Raw genomic sequence first — 19,778 nt, forward strand, 5'->3', positions numbered from 1 at the left:
TTTCCCCCCACATATACCAAGCAATTGTAGGAGACGCCAACTGGGTGTCCCGTAATTCAATTCAATTTTGACTTCAGCTACCTGGAGTTAGATCGCAGGTTAAGGGCTCAGTTGCACAAGACTAAGGCCCTTACTTCACACGCCAATCATACATAAGTAGTAGCTTGTCACCTGTACTTGTGACTCACCAGCTATAAATCGGGTTACCACTACCCTCTCCTTGGGTTTGATTAATTTGCTAGGAAGGCTCACAGAACTCAGGGAAACGCTTACTAATATTTGCTGGTTTATTATAAAGGATACTTTAAGGATACATGTGAAAGCCAGATGAAGAAGTACATAGGGCAAAGTCTGGAAGGGTCCCCAAGTACAGGAGCCTCTTCCCCCATGGAATTGGGGTATGCTATCCTCCCTGCACATGGATGCAATGACCAACCTGGAATCTCATCAGGTCTCTTGTTTACCAATTTATTTATGTATTTACTGAGACAGGATCTTGCTCTTTCACCCAGGCTGCAGTGCAGTGGTGCAATCACAGCTCCCTGCAGCCACTACCTCCCAGGTTCAAGTGATCCTCCCACCTCAGCCTCCCAAGTAACTGGGACCACAGACACACACCACCATGTCTGGCTAATTTTTTAATTTTTTTGTAAAGTTGGGGTCTACTTATGTTGCCCAGGGTGGTCTCAAACTCCTGGGTACAAGTGATCCTCCTGCCTCAGCCTCCTGAGTAGCTGGGACTATAGGCATGCTCCACCATACCCAGCTAATTTTTTAAAAATTTTCTTAGACACAGGATCTGTGTTGCCCGGGCTGTCTTGAACTCCTGGCCTCAAATGATCCTCCTGCCTCAACCTCCCAAGTAGCTGGGATTACTAATAGGCATGATCCACCACGACTGGCTATATTTCTTATTTCACAAAAGAGTTTTATAGGTGTGCCTTATATTGACATACTATTTTAATTTTATGTCTTTCAGATATTTGGATTTGACCTGCATTTTGGAATTTATCTACACTTAAAATGCCACCAGCAGTTGGAGGTCCAGTTGGATACACCCCCCCAGATGGAGGCTGGGGCTGGGCAGTGGTAATTGGAGCTTTCATTTCCATCGGCTTCTCTTATGCATTTCCCAAATCAATTACTGTCTTCTTCAAAGAGATTGAAGGTATATTCCATGCCACCACCAGCGAAGTGTCATGGATATCCTCCATAATGTTGGCTGTCATGTATGGTGGAGGTAAGTACCCATTAAGGCCTGCTCTTTTAATTTTCATGAAGCAGCCAGAGTGTCTGTATTAGGTAACTTTAAAAAAAAAAAAGTCTTATTCAGTGAGATGTTTTGAAATATTATTTCTTAAAGTTTGGTGTTTAGAGTCACATTTTTCATTCCTGATAACAATAGCAACTCTTGCTATAGTATACTGTAGTATTTCAAAACAGAAATGAGAAAATTGTGAGGGACCTTGATTTGCTCCAACTGATGTATCATTGAGCTTAAAAGACTGTTATAAAAATGATGTATTCACAACTGGTTTTTTTTGTTGATCCCTGCTGGACTCTTGAAATGTAAACATAAATATAGATTTTTAAAAATTGATGTTGGGAGGATTAAAATAAATCAGACTAGCCTGAATGGCGTGGTTCAAAGTCTCAGGTAAAATCTTTATATGATGTTGGAATTAACTGAAAAAACCTCCTCCGTATTACTTGCGATGTTATGAGTCCTAAAAGCATTTCAGCTGCACCCTAAACTTAAATTTTACCATTTATTTCTCTTTTGTTTTTTTTGGCATATTGTAAGGGAAATGTAGGAAGTAAGTTGCTCACTTAACATCATCTAAAATACTGTTTCTAGCCAATGTAATGATTCTTGGTTTCAACTATAAATAACTTAGCCTTAGGCTGCTAAGGTGGTGCCAGATTCAACCAATATCTGTCAAGTTCTGTGAATATATTCAGCACTGGGCTAGGTATTGTGAGTGACAGAAAACACTGATCCCTTCCTTTGAGAAGTTTATAATCCTTTTGAGACAGTAATATATGATCGTGAAACAGGAATAAGCAGTTGAAATCATAATTTCATTAAGCCTGTAATTAAATCGTCCAGAAGAAACAGGTAACTGGCTGCCATGGAGAAAGAGAAACTGGGTGACTGGGAACAGGATTAGGAAGACTTATGTTTCCACTGTTTATCTTTTTGTGCCTTTTACATTTTGAACATAGGCCTATTTTGTCTATCAAATTAAAGAACCTAAGTGCTTAATTGTAGTGTTTTTTTTTAATAAGTTCAGAGAAATCAAAATGGACTTTGGGCATTAGCTTCTGAGAGCCAATAATTTTGTAGGCTTTGCTCCATTCTGCCAGGATTTTAATCAGGTTTTGACTATGATGGCTTGAAGAAATTGGTATAAACATTACCCAGAGGTACTCCAGGTGTTCAGGGTCTTCTTAAGTTGACTACAAACCAGAAGTTTACATGTTGCTATTCTGTGCTACCAAAGAGCTAGAAAGCCACTTGTGTTTTGCATCAAAAGTAAGTGATGTCAGTTTTATTAGTTGCACATGACACTTTCCTTTGGGGAAACAGTTCCTTCTTTGTCCTTACTCAATTAGTGAGATAACTAGCACATTTTTTTGAGTTTGTATTATAATACGCCTATAAACTGTACCCCTTTCTATTTTTAATGATAGCTAATTAGGCCTATCCTTCCCGAAATAACACTAAAAGACAAAATGCCTATCATGAACCTTGTTGCAGAATTTTTACTAAATGGGTTGTTTTGTTTGGTTTGGTTTCTAAATAGTATATCCCCTAATAGTTTTCATCACTTTTACAACTGTGATAATCCTTTAACTTGTTCATTTGGACCACAATCTGAACACTAATACGTTTTGAGATATGGGTGGTTTTGTTTTCTTTTTTAGTGCTTTGGGTCAGAGATATACAGTGATGGTTGTTAAAGTATATTTTGCGGGGAGGAGATCTTACCTGCCTACTTTTGGTTTGTTTATTTGTTTTTCCTTTTTTTTTTAAACATGAAAGTATAAATTTTATCAGTTCCACAAGGGTCACCTTAACACTTGTGGTTTGGAATTTTAAATATTTCAAAAACTTTAACTTCTACAGTATTAACTTCTACCTCAGAGTCAACAGTGTGGTGATACTGATCTTTTTTTTGTGGGATTTTTTTTTTCTTTTTTTTTTTTTTTGACACAGGGTCTCACTGTTGACCAGGAGTACAGTGGCATGATCATGTCTCCCTGCAGCCTCAGCCACCGAGGCTCAAACCATCCTCCTGCCTCAGCCTCCCCAGTAGCAGGTGGCCCTACTACTATGCTCAGCTAATTTTTTATTTTTGTTAAGTAGAGATGGGGTCTCACTCTATGGCCCAAGCTGATCCTTTTTTTTTTTTTTAAGTTTTTTTATCATTTATTTATTTATTTATTTATTTTGAGATAGGGTTTCTCACTCTGTCACTCAGGCTGGAGTGCAGTGGCACAATCACCACTAACTGTAGCCTCAGCCTCCCTGGCCTCAGGTGATCGGTCCTCCCCCTTCACCCTGCCAAGTAGCTAGGACTACAGGCTTGCACCACCACGCTCCGCTAATTTTTGTATTTTTTGTAGAGATGGGTTGTTGCAATGTTGCCCAGGCTGGTCTTGAACTCCTAGGCTCAAACAATCTGCCCACCTTGGCCTCCCAAAGTGCTGGGATTACAGGCATGAGCCACCATGCCTAGCCTGGTATTTATCTTTGTAATTCTGACTGTACAAAGTCTTATGACTACAGTGGCATGATCTCTGCTCACTGCAACTTCTGCCTCCTGGGTTCAAGCAATTCTCCTGCCTCAGCCTCCTGAGTAGCTGGGACTGCAGGTGTGTACCACTACGCCCAGCTAGTTTTTGTATTTTTAGTAGAGATGGTGTTGGCCAGGTTGGTCTTGAACTCTCCTGACCTCAGGTAATCCACCTGCCTCAGCATCCCAAAGTGCTGGGATTACAGGCGTGAGCCACTGCGCCCGGCAAAGGCCAGTTCTTGATGTAGCACCTTAGAGAGACTTGGTCCTATGAAACACATGAATAATCAAAAGCTGTAATTCCTTCTTAACATGCTTATCTTATGTATATATACATACATAACATCTATATCTATATGGATGGAGATGGAAAGAGAGCACCTTCTGTCTGTGTCATGTGAAAGCATAAATAAGCATGTGCACCAGTATCATGATCACTGCCAGTATTTATGGAGGACCAACTAAACACCTCACATATATTAGTTAATTTTTTATTCTTTCAACAATCCTATAAAGTAGTTTAATAATAACCTCTGAGAAACAGACAAGAATATGGTGAAACCAAAACTTAAAATAGGGTGCCCTGGGGCTACAGCCTATCCTTTTAATGTTAGTATACTGTACCGCAACTCTGAATAGTAAAACTAGACTATAAGTAACTGAAGTATTTTTCATAGTATTTATGGAAATAGAATATGCCAATATGTGATCATTAGTATATTCTGAATATATGTACATTCAATATGTGTTTTTAGAAATAGACTCTATGTTTGGATAAGACTTTCTTGTAATTAAGATTTTGAAATTTGGAAAAGGCAAATTACAGATTATACCTATTTATAGCAAGTAAGAAGAGAAGGCCAGGCACGGTGGCTCACACCTATAATCCCAGCACTTTGGGAGGCCTAGGTTGGTGGATCACTTGAGTCCAGGATTACAAGACCAACCTGGGCAACATGGTAAAACCCTGTCTCTACAAAAAATACAAAAATTAGCCCGGCATGGTGGCATGCACCTGAAGTCCCAGCTACTCGGGAGGCTGGACAGGCAGATTGAATGAGCCCAGGAGGTTGAGGCTGCAGTGAACCCTGATAGTACCACTGCATTCCAGCCTGGGTGACAGAACAACACCTTGTCTCAAATTAAAAAAAAAAAAAAAAAGGCCACTTGACATTTGATTCCTCTTCTCAAAAACTGATACATAGGTCAGTCATGGTGGCTTACACCTATAATCCCAGCACTTTTGGAGGCAGTGGTGGCAGTATCACTTGAGCCTAGGAGGTTGGGTCCGCAGTGAGCTGTGATTGCGCCACTGCACTCCAGCCACAGAGGGAGACTGGTCGCAAAAAACTGATACATGAAATGCATAAAATATTTTCTTGTTTCTTGTAATGCTTTTCATTTGGTTCCTTTTCTCACATACAAGAAATGCTGACTTTTATATGCATATAGTTAGCTGAGGAAATGTCTGGTTTTCTTGGATAATACTATTTCCTATTCTCTTGAGTTGTTACACCCACATTGTGTTGACTGTTATCTGATTTAATCTTATCCTGCAAGCATTTTTTTTCACAATTGTACTACCATGAAACTTAATAATATAGGCATGGAACCAAGTAATTCTGAAGGATATATTTGGGTGGGTTTTTTTTGTTTGTTTGTTTTTTGAGACAGAACCTCACTCTGTTGCCCAGGCACAATCTCATCTCACTGCAACTTCTGCCTCCCAGGTTCAAGTGATTCTTCGCCTCAGCCTCCCGAGTAGCTGGGACTACAGGCATGCACCACCACACCTGGCCCCTGAAAGATATATTTGGTTTAGTACCTGAATTTGGATGTAACTAGGAACTTTTTCTTTTTTAATCAAGATTACCTAATTGCAACACTACTTAAACTTGGAAAAAATGATCATGCATTTTTGTCTTTTTTCTTTTTTTTGTTGTTGTTGTTTTTGTTTGTTTGTTTTCTTTATAAATGACCCGGTCTCAGGTATTCTTTTATAGCAATGCAAACAGACTAACACACAGCACCCCAGGAGGTTTCATTCTTCATTTGGTGGTGACTTTACTGTTAGGTTTTTGTCCAAATACTTCCATCCCTAAGAATTTACTGAGGCACTTCTAAATTAAAGAAAGTGTGAGAAACAAAAGAGGTTACAGAAGAGCCTTGGGCAACCTGAGAAACGATGGGCCTAGCGGAAGTAGTTGGGACATTCGTGAGCAACCAAATGCCAGGCTTGATTAAAGGCCTCCACAACATCTGGCTCCAGGGGCCCTTCCTCTGCCGCTGCCAAGTTCTGCTCCAACTGCTCCAAGCTGGACATGCCCAGGATGACTGTGTCCCCATGGGCACCCTGCAGCTGTGAGTGGTGGTACATCCACCAGAGGGCAGCCGAGGTCATGCTGGGGGTGCTGGCGCCATACGCGGCCTGCAGGGCCTTCTCCACCTGGGCAATGCCATCGAAGTGGTGCTTCTTCCAGAAGCGATTCCTGTAGATCTCTGCCCATTGAGTCCCAAAGAAGCGGCCCATGGGCTGTTTCCCGTCCTTGTCCTCATACTTGTACTTGCCAGTCAGCAGGCCCCCAGCCAGAGGGTTGAAGGCATAGAACCTCAGTCCAGAGTGCCTGAGGCAGGGGAAGAGCTGCGTTTTCACCTGCTGGGTGGTGGCGTTGTACATGCCCTGGTACACAGTGGGCAGGGTCCAGCCATTGCTCTTGCAGAGGTTACAGATCTTGGCCACTTCCCAGGTGGCATAGTTGGAGAGGCCAAGATCCAGGAACTTGCCCTCCTGGTGCAGCTGGTGGCAGGCACTCAGTGTCTCTTCCACCGGGGTGCTGTGGTCTGGCATGAGCAGGTAGAAGAGGTCCACTCGGGGACACTGCAGCCACTTCAGTGACATCTCCAGCTGGAACCAGAGACTGTCAGGTTTCAGGGAGTTCCCAAACAATGGATTGGCCTTGGTATCAATTTTCACTCTGGAGTCGCTGCCGCCCAGCCCGAGCCCCAGGCCATCCAGGATGGTCTTGGACTGGCTGTCGCTGTACACGAAGGCCATGTCTATCTTGGTGTGGCCGTGCTCCAGGAAGGCGCGGGTGACTGCGGCGCCCCATCTCCATGGCACCCAACACCGTGGAGGGCCGGGACATGACAGCGGCAACAGGAGACTGCGACAGCCCGGGAGCGACATGCAGTGGTTGGAAGCACCAGCTCCCTGGAGTTGGCGGCCGCGTGGCTTTAGGGATTGCTGTTTGTTTGTTTTTGAGACGGAGTTTCACTCTTGTTGCCCAGGCTGGAGTGCAATGGCTCAATCTCGGCTCACCGCAACCTCCACCTCCTGGATTCAAATGATTCTTCTGCCTCAGCCTCCTGAGTAGCTGGGATTACAGGCATGCGCCACCACGCCCAGCTAATTTTGTATTTTTAGTAGTGATGAGGTTTCTCCATGTCGGTCAGGCTGGTCTTGAACTCCTGACCTCAGGTGATCCATCCACCTCCCAAAGTGCTGGGATTACAGGCATGAGCCACCACGCCCACCCTGTCTTTCAGGAGGCTGAGGCAAGAGAATGGCATGAACCCGGGAGGCGGAGCTTACAGTAAGCGAGATCAGGCCACTGCACTCCAGCTTGGGTGACAGAGTGAGACTCTGTCTCAAAAAAAACACACCACCACAAACCACATTTATGATAATATACAAGTACTCTAAAATCTAGATGCATTTATACGTCTCCTATCACTGCGTGTGTCTGAAATTTAAAACAGAACATACTTTCTACTAACATGTTTTTGTTTTGTTTGTTTTTTGAGACAGAGTCTCACTCTATTGCCCAGGCTGGAGTGCAGTGGCGCAATCTTGGCTCACTGCAACCTCCACCTCCCAGGTTCAAGCCATTCTCCTGCCTCAGCCTTCGAAGTAGCTGGGATTACAGGCATGCGCCACCACGCCTGGCTAATTTTTGTATTTTTAGTCGAGACGGGGTTTCGCCATGTTGGCCAGGCTGGTCTTGAACTCCTGACCTCGGGTGATCCACCTGCCCCAGCCTCCCAAAGTGCTGGGATTACAGGCGTGAGCTACTGCGCCCAGCCACTTTCTACATACATGTTAATCGTATCCTAGATACATCAAGAACCTTGTGAACATCCATTACCAAGGTGTTTTCAGCCTGCCCTGCCATAAAAGAGAAAGATTAAGGATAACTTCAGGTCTTTTGTATTTTAGTAAAATTCCATCCAGTATTTTTAGATTTAGAACCTGCACAATTAATTATGTTTTCTAACATCTTTATTTTAGTACACATGTGACTCAGAAGTAATTATAGAAAACAATATTCTTATCATTGCTACTTGTTTATTTTGGAGGATTTGTCATTCATTGTCATTCATACTTGTGTAGATGTGAGGGAGCAGTTTCCTTTATATTACTACATTTTTGGTTATCTTTTAGGTCCTATCAGCAGTATCCTGGTGAATAAATATGGAAGTCGTATAGTCATGATTATTGGTGGCTGCTTGTCAGGCTGTGGCTTGATTGCAGCTTCTTTCTGTAACACCGTACAGCAACTATACTTCTGTATTGGAGTCATTGGAGGTGAGTTACTACTGATTCATTTGGAAGCATTAGTTTATGGCTGGCTATTTTGTATTTACCTGCATTCATCTTTCAGATCTCTGGAGTGAAATTCTTTTCTTATAGAAATGACTTGATTATCATTTTGAAGAACTAGAGATAAAAGTACTAGAAAAGCAAACTTTTAAAGAAATTGCCATTATATAATGGATATTTATTGTTTGTCGAATGAGTGAATGAATTGAAAGAATGATTGCATTCCTTGTCCTAAGAATAGCCAGTAGTGGTAGATACAATGTGTGTGGCAACTTGGTGCGAGAGTGGCTATTTGATAGAATGTCCACATAACATTTCTGAGGGGTAGAGGATACGCTTGATAATTCCTCCCCCATTTTAAAAATCACTAAATTAAGATAATGAACTGTTGATGAGCATAATGAATAAAAGTTACCCATAACCTCACAATCCAAAGAATATCATTAACATTTCCATGTGTTTTTCTATGCACAGATACACCTTTTTTTGAGCAAAAAAGGATCAAATTATGTCTAATATTTTATAACCAGATTTTTGTCAGTATTAAGTTGAAAGTTTTGTGAACATGAATATATTCTTTGTATAAATTTGTAGAAAGGGAACTGCTGTGTGTTTGTTTTAATATATGTATGCTAAATTGTCCTCCAAAAAAGTTTTACTCACTTATTATCCCACCACAATATATCAGAGATTCCAAGATTATCCCTTTTGTCAACAATGGGATATTGTCTTTTTAAAAAAAAAAATTGCCAGTTTAACAGGTGAGAACAGTATCTCTTGGTTTTAATCCTTCTTTTCTTTTTTTTTTTTTTTTTTTTTTGAGACGGAGTCTCGCTCTGTCTCCCAGGCTAGAGTGCAGTGGCGCGATCTCAGCTCACTGCAAGCTCCGCCTCCTGGATTCACGTCATTCTCCTGCCTCAGCCTCCTGAGTACCTGGAACTGCAGGTGCCCGCCACCACGCCTGGCTAATTTTTTGTATTTTTTTTAGTAGAGACGGGGTTTCATCGCATTAGCCAGTATAGTCGATCTCCTGACCTTGTGATCCGCCTGCCTCGGCCTCCCAAAGTGCTGGGATTACAGGCGTGAATCACCTTGCCCGGCCTTCTGATGTTGAATTTTGTTAAAAAGTATTTTTAAAATTCAGTCTTTTCCAATGTTTTTCCCTTATTAAACATATAAATTTTTATGTATTCAAAAAGTATTTTATGGTTTCCATCTTGTATATCATCCTGAGAAAGTTGTTTTCTACTCCAAGATTATGAAAATATTTGTCCACTTCTGTTTACTGCACTTCAGTTTTTATATTTTAAAAATCTGGTTTTGTTGTTGTTCTTTTGTTTTGTTTTGTTTTTTTGAGACACAGTTTCACTCTCACTGCCAGGCTAGACTGCTATGGCATGATCTCGGCTCACTGCAATCTCCGCCTCCTGGGTTCAAGCGATTCTCCTGCCGCAGCCTCCCAAGTAGCCGGGATTACAGGCGCCCGCTACCACACCCAGCTAATTTTTGTATTTTTAGTAGAGACGGGGTTTCACTATGTTGTGCAGGCTGGTCTCAAACTCCTGACCTCATGGTCCGCCTGCCTCTGCCTCCCAAAGTGCTGGGATTACAGGCGTGAGCCACTGCACCTGGCCAATTTTTGTGTTTTTAATAGAGACGGGGTTTCACCATGTTGGCCAGGCTGGTCTCAAACTCCTGACCTCAGGTGATCCGCCTGCCTCGGCCTCCCAACATGCTGGAATTACAGGCATGAGCCACCACGCCCAGCTACATTTAAAAATTCCAAATGGATGAAAATATCTGACATAAGATGAGAAAAAAGAAATATAACTCTATTTGTTCCCACATGGTTAATCAGTTGGTTCATTTGCTCTTTTATTAATTTATTTATGAAATATTTATTGAGCAACAACTGTATGTGTGTTAGGAACCATTTTAGGTGCTGTAGAGATAGAGCAACAAGTCAGGCAGTTACACTCTTTAATAGGAGGAGACAAACAGTACAACTCATAAATTAATAAATAAGAAAAATATCAGGTAGTGATAAATGCTATATAAAGACTTTAACTGAGTGTTGTGACAGGGAAGAACTGGGCAAGCAATGAAGGTCAGGGCTCACTGAAGAATCAACTTTAAGTAGAGACCTGCATAACAACAGGGAACCAGATTTGTGAAAATGTAAGGGATCATAGACCGTAGAGCTTATTAACAAATGTAAGAATGGTTTGCTATGAGGTCAGGGAGGAAGTTCTTTGAATATTACTTTTGCTAGCACTATTTATTGAATAATTTCTCTCTATTAATTTAAAATGCTACTTTATCTTACATTAAATGTTTCCATATATTTCAACTCTGTTCCTGGACTTTCTATAGTGTTTCTGCACTTTCACTGACGAATTTTTACCGGTTCCTGAAACAGGGCCACACTGCTCTAATGATTGTAGCTTTTGTAAAGCCATTTAAATAATTTGTTCTGGTTGGTCCCACTTTTTCCTCTGCACCATCAAAAATTTCCTAGTAGCTCTGTATTTGTTCTGTAAGTATCCTTTAGAATCATTTACCTTAATCCGAAAGTAAAATTCACTGACATTTTCATTGGATTGCATTAAATTAGTACATTCAGGCTGGGTGCGGTGGCTCACGCCTGTAATCCCAGCACTTTGGGAGGCCAAGCCAGGTGGATCACGAGGTCAGGAGATCGAGACCATCCTGGCTAATACGGTGAAACCCCGTCTCTACTAAAAATACAAAAAAAAAAAATTAGCCGGGCATGGTGGCAGGCGCCTGTAGTCCCAGCTACTCGGGAGGCTGAGCCAGGAGAATGGCGTGAACCCGGGAGGTGGAGGTTGCAGTGAGCCGAGATCACACCACTGCACTCCAGCCTGGGCGACAGAGCAAGACTCTGTCTCAAAAATAAATAAATAAATAAATTAGTACATTCATTTCAGGAGCCTTGGCATCTTAACAATGTTGTGTTTTATTTTCCCAAAACTTTGTGTGTGTTTTAAATTCTCTGATCTCTCAGGAAAGTTTCACAATTGGAGCCTTAGGAATTGGCCTGTTTTTAAGTTTTGGTGCTATAGTGGAAGGGATCATTTTGTACTATATGTTATTTCTTTCGTTTTTGGGTTTTTGAGACAGGTTCTTTCTCTGTAGCCCAGGCTGGAGTGCAGTTGTGTGATCATAGCTCACCATAGCCTCAAACTTCTAGGCTCAAGTGATACTCCAGCTTTAGCCGCCCAAGTAGCTAGGACTGCAGGCACACACTACCATACCTGACTAATTTTCGAATTACTTCTTGTAGAGACAGGTCTTGCTCTGCTGCCCAAGGTGGTCTTGAACTCCTGGCCTTAATCAATCCTGCCGCCTTGGCTTCCCAAAGCACTGGGATTATAGACATGAGCCACTGCAGCTGGCCTTATGCATTTTCTAGTGTAAATTTGTTTTATCTCTACTGTCGACTTAATGATCTTATATGGTTATAATAATCCTTCCGGTGATTTTGTTAGGTAGACAAAATAGTTATTCACCTTCAAATAATAAAAACAACAATAATAAAAATAACATGTATTAAGTGCTTACTACATACTGGGCACTGGGTACTAAGTGCTTAACAAATCTTTTCTTCCTCACAACAGTGCCCTGTGCCCGTTTTACATATTAGGAAGCAGTCATAGGAGGGTATACATGTCTGAGATTATGCAACCAGTAAGCACTGATACTGAGATTTGAACCCATGTCTGTTTTAGAAGTCATACTTTAAACCACTACATAACATGTCCTCTAATAATGAGGATTTATATCCTATTCCTTCCATTATTTATACCTCTTATTATTTATTTATTTATTTATTTATTTATTTATTTATTTTTTGTCTTCACAGGTCTTGGGCTTGCCTTCAACTTGAATCCAGCTCTGACCATGATTGGCAAGTATTTCTACAAAAGGCGACCATTGGCCAACGGACTGGCCATGGCAGGCAGCCCTGTGTTCCTCTGTACTCTGGCCCCCCTCAATCAGGTTTTCTTCGGTATCTTTGGATGGAGAGGAAGCTTTCTAATTCTTGGGGGCTTGCTACTAAACTGCTGTGTTGCTGGAGCCCTCATGCGACCAATCGGGCCCAAGCCAACCAAGGCAGGGAAAGATAAGTCTAAAGCATCCCTTGAGAAAGCTGGAAAATCTGGTGTGAAAAAAGATCTGCATGATGCAAATACAGATCTTATTGGAAGACACCCTAAACAAGAGAAACGATCAGTCTTCCAAACAATTAATCAGTTCCTGGACTTAACCCTATTCACCCACAGAGGCTTTTTGCTATACCTCTCTGGAAATGTGATCATGTTTTTTGGACTCTTTGCACCTTTGGTGTTTCTTAGTAGTTATGGGAAGAGTCAGCATTATTCTAGTGAGAAGTCTGCCTTCCTTCTTTCCATTCTGGCTTTTGTTGACATGGTAGCCCGACCATCTATGGGACTTGTAGCCAACACAAAGCCAATAAGACCTCGAATTCAGTATTTCTTTGCGGCTTCCGTTGTTGCAAATGGAGTGTGTCATATGCTAGCACCTTTATCCACTACCTATGTTGGATTCTGTGTCTATGCGGGATTCTTTGGATTTGCCTTTGGGTGGCTCAGCTCCGTATTGTTTGAAACATTGATGGACCTTGTTGGACCCCAGAGGTTCTCCAGCGCTGTGGGATTGGTGACCATTGTGGAATGCTGTCCTGTCCTCCTGGGGCCACCACTTTTAGGTATAGTATATCTCCCTACTAATGTGGGTCTATTACAAAACAAGCATGTAAGATGAGAATGCTGACAGAAAGCAAACATTAGTGAGCTATTTGGGTAAGAATAAATCTTTCTCATTTATGTACCCTTGATGCTGGGACAATGCTTGGCACAGCATAATTGCTCAAATATAGAATCTAATTAAATGGAACCATCAAGGCAAAAGGGGGATCAAATATTGTTACAAATGTCAGTGTTTTTTCTTTTTTTTTTGAGATGGAGTCTTGCTCTGTTGCCCAGGCTGGAGTGCAGTGGCACCATCTCAGCTCACTGCAACCTCTGCCTCCCAGGTTCAAGCGATTCCCCTGCCTCAGCCTCCCGGTAGCTGGGATTACAGATGCATGCCACCATGCCTGGCCAATTTTTATATTTTTAATAGAGACAGGGTTTCGCCATGTTGGTCAGGCTGGTCTCTAACTCCTGACCTCAAACGATCCACTTGTCTCAGCCTCCCAAAGTGCTGGGTAACAGGTGTGAGCCACTGCACCTGGCCTAAAATATGTTTTTTTCTGATCGCAAAACTGATGTGCTTAGTGTAGAAAAGCATGTAGAAAAACAACCCAATCTTTAAAGCGCTAGTGATTATTTCATTTTAAAAATGAAGTATATTTCACAGAAGTTTTTTTTTTTTTTTTTTAAGACAGTCTTGGTCTTGTTGCCCAGGCTGGAGTGCAATGGCGCGATCTCGGCTCACTGCAACCTCTGCCTCCTGGGTTCAAGCAATTCTCCTGCCTCAGCCTCCCAAGTAGCTGGGATTACAGGCGCCCACCACCATGCCCAGCTAATTTTTGTATTTTTAGTAGAGACGGTTTCACCATGTTGGCCAGGCTGGTCTTGAACTCCTAACCTCAGGTGGTCCACCCACCTTGGCCTCCCAAAGTGCTGGGATTACAGGCATGAGCCACCATGCCTGGCCCATAAATTTTTTAAAAACACACAAAAAGCAAAAAAAAAAAAAAAAAGTTTATTTCAGTAGCAGTAGTATAATAATAGCTACCATGTAAGCTCACAGTGTACCAGAGACTGTCCTTATCATTTTGTATCTCCTGTTGTTATGAGGTAGGACCGTTTTAAGTCCCCATTTTGTAAGTGAACAGAGGCTTCAAAAGGTGAAATAACTTGGCTAAAATCATACAGCTAGAAAATTAATTACAACTTGGGAACTATTCCTGAAGGTTATTGAATACTTTATCTTTCAAATTAATAGCTCAATACGTAACACGTAGTGAAAAAATAATTTGACCCTTCTTCTGGATGTGACTCATACTTTAGGAATTTTGATTTGGGGAGTGAGTGAGTATATAACAGAAGATCCATAGCTGCCTTTTGAGATCACTGTCTTCTTCTTCCATCTCATACCCAGTGAGTTACTAAGTTCTATGAGTTTTTATGCTCTAAATCTTGTTCTCATCTGCCCATTTTTCTCCATCACAACTACTACCCTTATCCAAAGCTCCTGTCTACTGTTTGGGCTGCTCCTAACTGTAACCTCCTAACTGGTCTACCTGTATCAGTTCTAGCTGTTCTTCAGTCTCCTTGAAGTCTCCAGTTCAGAACTCTTCAAGATTTCTTAAAACTCTCCAGTTGCTTCCCATTACTTTCAGGGTGAAAAGCAAATTCCCTAATGTGGCTTGCAAGGCACTGCATGGGCTGGCCCCAGCTGTCCTTCCAGCCTCATTTCTACCACTGGCCTCCTGCTCTCTGTGCCCCAGCAACCTGGCCCTTCTTTCCCCTCACACACCATGCTCTCTCCTACCATTGCACCTTTGCACTACAGTTCTCTGCCTGGATCTAATTCCCATCTCCTTTCTCCTAGATAATTCCTATCCTGCAAATCCCAGCTAAGTTGACACTTTAAGGAAAGCTTTCTTGACCCCACTTCTTTCAAACTCTCCTGGTAGTACTTGTCACAGTTTGTGTAGTTACTTGATTAACATCTCTTGTCCACTGAACTGTGGATCCTCTGTTCACCCTTATCCTCAGGGCTTAGCTGAGCCAGTGCCTGGTATATGATAAAGGCTCAATAAATATTGTTGAATGAATGATGCCCTGAGTTAGAAAGCCATATGGAATCATATTTAAATTGGTTGTATTAAGTCCTGTTTAAGCATAGAGTAGAATTTTCCCAGAGATACCAGTTCAATGAGATGCTAATAAATTTTACAGTAATGAAAGTTACATGACCAAAATAAAATTTGGAAACATCAAATTAAATAGGGTTCTTTACTACCAGACTTCACAAAGCCTTTATGAGAAAATAATATGCCATTTATCAATTCGTTTGACTTTTGAAACATTAAAGCAGTATCCTTGTAGCACATGCTTAAGGGTGCAGACTTCCGAGTCAGACTTTCTAGGTTTAAAGCCAAGTCATTTCACTTACTAGTTTTGTGACCATGGACAAATTAGCTAACATCTCTGTAATTTAGTTTTTAAATCTGTCCAGTGAGGATGATAATAGAATCTGCCTGTTATAAAGATTAAGCACTTAGAATGGGTGTAAGATATTGCTTTAAAATTTTTAGCACTGGACAAGTGTTTACAGGAATACTCTTTGGGAAATGCTGAGAGAGAAAGAGCATTGGCCTGGGTAAATCGGACAGCACTATGGCCTTGGACAAGACTCCCAAGCCTCTTTTAGCAACACTTATTTCTATAGTGTATTAAGAGAATTGACTCTAGGTGATCACTACCTCTCTTCCATTTCCAGTTTGCCAAGAGTTAACTGTTTTCAAGTTACTAAAAATAACAGAATATGCAAAGGCCACTTAAAATCCATGATGCATTATAAACAGAGGATCAGCTAATTTTCAGCAATTCCTTATACTAATTCATCATTTTGGGACTCTTTAAAGATTGGATTGACATCTTTCTGAATGGATCCTTAAGCTTTGCTTGGGGAAAAAAAAAACTGTTTACTCTTAGAAACATAACTGTTTGTGTTGTTTTACATATTTAGGTCGGCTCAATGACATGTATGGAGACTACAAATACACATACTGGGCATGTGGCGTCGTCCTAATTATTTCAGGTATCTATCTCTTCATTGGCATGGGCATCAATTATCGACTTTTGGCAAAAGAACAGAAAGCAAACGAGCAGAAAAAGGAAAGTAAAGAGGAAGAGACCAGTATAGATGTTGCTGGGAAGCCAAATGAAGTTACCAAAGCAGCAGAATCTCCGGACCAGAAAGACACAGAAGGAGGGCCCAAGGAGGAGGAAAGTCCAGTCTGAATCCATGGGGCTGAAGGGTAAATTGAGCAGTTCATGACCCAGGATATCTGAAAATATTCTACTGGCCTGTAATCTACCAGTGGTGCTCAATGCAAATAGTAGACATTTGTGTGGAAATCATACCAGTTGTTCATTGATGGGATTTTTGTTTGACTCCTTACGAATAGCCTGAATTTGAGGAGGGAATGGTTGGTAGCAAAGGATGGGGGAAAGAAGTAGGTTCTGTTTTGTTTCGTTTTAATCTTAGCTTTTAATAGTGTCATAAAGGTTATAATATGTGCCTTAAGTTTTAGTCTTTAGAACTCTAGAGAGCCTTAACTTCTTAAACCATTTTTGTTGAATTCATCTATTTCGAGTGTTGTGTTAAAAGGAAAAATAACAACTAACTTGTTTGAGGCAAATCTAAAATTTAAAATTAATCTTGCTTCATTGTTACATGTAATATATTTCAGACATTTTCACTGGAAGATTTATGAACAGAAATATTGGTTGAAAGTTAGAGATTTTACAAAATGCTGACAAAAATATTTTCCTAGCATCAGTAGATTTCTGGCATATGTTTCTGCTAGCTATGTATTTAGGAAATTCAAAGCATAAAACTTTGGCAACATCTTGGCTGTTCTAGACAGTGTACTTGTCAACCCCTCTCAGGTACCTTTTCTTGGGATGCTTATTAGAAGCCAAGTAAAGTGCTTAAGGTTTGTTTTCATTAAATTAGCTATTTTTGCTCCCCTGTTCAAAGATGCATTTTGAGTGTTTATAGATCACTGCCCTTTTTGAAATCACCTGGTATTATTTTTCTCACTGGAAAAGTTAGTATTAAAATCTACAGAACTACATATTTGTGCCTCCTTGGTAAATACAACACATCTAATTAAATGTAGACAGATATTTCAAACATCAGCTGAATTCACTTAAGTTTTTCCAAAACCTCAGTTAAACTGTGAAGCTATTGGAATTTTTTTTTCCTGGAATTTTTCCCCTTTGATTCACAGTGGTCCCATTTATATCTGCTTCTAGCTTAGTGCTAAGTGTGAGATATGTGTGTGTTTGGTGTTTTTGTTTTTTTGGGTTTTTTTTAATGTTTGCAAATTAAAAAGGGCCAGAAAAATTTGGCACCAGGCAAACGAATAAAGATAGGATTGGGAAAGAAGTTGCTAAGTGTGCTTAGTTTTAATAAGTAATTCCTTCTCTTTTTTCAGAGAAGGCCTTACAGAAAATTGTTGTGCTTAGAATTGTTGGATGCATTTTTACCCTCCACACAAACCTAAAAATTTTGTGACCCCTTTCACTTACCTGAAAAGTAGAGAAATGGATTCAGTATAAGGATAAGGAGGGAAGGTGGACCAGAATGAAAACTGTAAATATTTTTTTAACCTAATATCACTTAAATCGAGGCAGAAAGATATAGACATTCAACGAATTATATTCAATGCATTTAAAATACCACTGTAATTGACAGAGTAAAAGTATAGATACAAAACCTTGTGTAAGAGGCTGACTTTTCCAAATAAACATTTTTTAAGAAAACATTTCTTCTCCCAAATGTCTATTTTCTTGAGGAAAATATTGCTGTGTCTTCATTTTCATTACCAGGTTTCATTTTGGGCCTTGCTAAATTGATTGAATTAAATCCTCCAGCTTTTGAACCTTGATATTTGTGTATATGATTTATTTTCATTTGAATTTCTCCTTTCCTCTTCTTTGCTGTAAGGCAAGGAGGAGGGGAATTTTAAAACCATCTTATTTGAACTGAGAGCATCCAGAGCAGTTAACCTTAAGGAAACAATGAAAAACTCCCTTTGTATGCCTGGGCATCATGGCAGATAGAGGAAGAGTGTTAGAGGAGAAAACTGCTGCTGAGAGTATTGGCAGGCTTGGCCTCAGTTTGGACTCTGTAATTTTCTTTGGACCCAAGTCTGTAACCTCTGCGTACCTCTTCTCTCTTACCTTCTATAAAAATGAGGATTACTGTTGGTGAGGGAATAAGGAATGTAAGTAAAGGAAATATGAAAAAATAAAAGTAAAGCAAGTATAAATAACTTTTTCCTCATCTTTATTGTTGAAGTCATATCCACACAGCACTCTCCGTTTAATCTCTGTTCAATAGTTGAATCTTGTTAGTGGAGTGAGGGTTTTGTGATGCAGATTAACCACCACTTATCAGAAGGGTTCTGAAGTTGCTGTATTCAGAAGCAAAAGTTAGTACCACATGCTGGGCACAGTGGCTCAGGCCTGTAATCCCAACACTTTGGGAGGCTGAGGTGGGCAGATCACTTGAGGTCAGGAGTTCAAGACCAGCCCGACCAACATGGTGAAACCTCAGCTCTACTAAAAATATAAAAATTAGCCAGGTGTGGTAGTGGACGCCTGTAGTCCTAGCTACTCGGGAGGCTGAGGCAGGAGAATCGCTTGAACCCAGGAGGTGGAGGTATCAGTGAGCTGAGATCGCGCCACTGCACTCCAGCCTGGCAACAGAGCAAGACTCCGTCTCAAAAAAAAAAAAAAGACTACCGGATACAGTGTAAACATAACTCATATACAATGAGAAACTAAAAAAAGATGTGTGACTTGCTTTATTGCCATGGTCTTGAACTGCACCTATAGTATCTTTAAGGTATGCCTATAACCGGCTCAAAGCTGGAACTAAATGTTTTATTACCCGTGCAACCCTGACATTTTGCCGCTGAATATATAGGCTTAAGGGATTTATTCAGAATCAATTTTGGTAACAGAGCCAACACTAAAGCTCAACATAGGCCTACTCTGAGTCTCTCTTTATTAACAATCAGCTTATCATCTCTGTGATGCAGGTCAACACTGGAAGCAACTGGGCTTTCTGATCTGGTCTGTTGTCCTTTACTCCATTTGAAGATTGACTGCATTTGAAGTTTTATTTCAGTTAACATGGTTTCAGTGGCTGCTTTGGGAAAGGAGATGTATGCATAAAGCACCTGCTTATCTTTTCTTTTTCTCTTTAACACAGAGAGAATATAGACAGTTCTTAGGTAGTTGCAGTGCCTGAAAAGGCATGGGGCTGTTCAAGGGTACACACTCTGAAACAGGCTCCTAAGTCAAAGCAGGAAAAGTATTCAAGAAACTGATAGGTTGAACAATTGCAGATCATGGTAACATAAATCATATCATATTACCATGTTATACCCAAATCTATAAACTGTCTTAACTAGCCAACATGAATGCATAGTTTGTACAAAACTATGTATCGTATTAAGGAAAGGATGATGGTAAAATAAAAAGAAAAAATGGTTAAAAACCATTTAATATTTCTGTATGAACAAATGGCTTATTGTATTAAATCTCAGATTGATAAACTGGATATTGGTTGCATGTTTGTAT

At 40.7% G+C, this 19,778-nt stretch overlaps 1 protein-coding gene and 1 pseudogene across 2 annotated transcripts in view; one reads left to right on the top strand and one right to left on the bottom strand.

The window, feature by feature from the left end:
* Positions 1-18,076, top strand: part of SLC16A1 (solute carrier family 16 member 1) — a 44,101-nt gene extending 26,025 nt beyond the window's left edge. Inside the window, 4 exon segments of one of the 2 annotated variants that reach the window (NM_001280273.1) lie at positions 980-1,240; positions 8,242-8,385; positions 12,284-13,150; positions 16,147-16,538. In NM_001280273.1, the coding sequence (NP_001267202.1) occupies positions 1,024-1,240; positions 8,242-8,385; positions 12,284-13,150; positions 16,147-16,421 (1,503 nt within the window). In that variant the 5' untranslated portion in view covers positions 980-1,023 and the 3' untranslated portion in view covers positions 16,422-16,538. 2 annotated transcript variants of the gene reach the window in all.
* On the bottom strand, positions 5,869-6,999 carry LOC104002301 (aflatoxin B1 aldehyde reductase member 3-like; annotated as a pseudogene).
* Positions 18,077-19,778: the final 1,702 nt, after the last annotated feature.

This window comes from Pan troglodytes, chromosome 1 (assembly GCF_028858775.2).
Source record: "Pan troglodytes isolate AG18354 chromosome 1, NHGRI_mPanTro3-v2.0_pri, whole genome shotgun sequence".
Classification (NCBI taxonomy): domain Eukaryota; kingdom Metazoa; phylum Chordata; class Mammalia; order Primates; family Hominidae; genus Pan; species Pan troglodytes.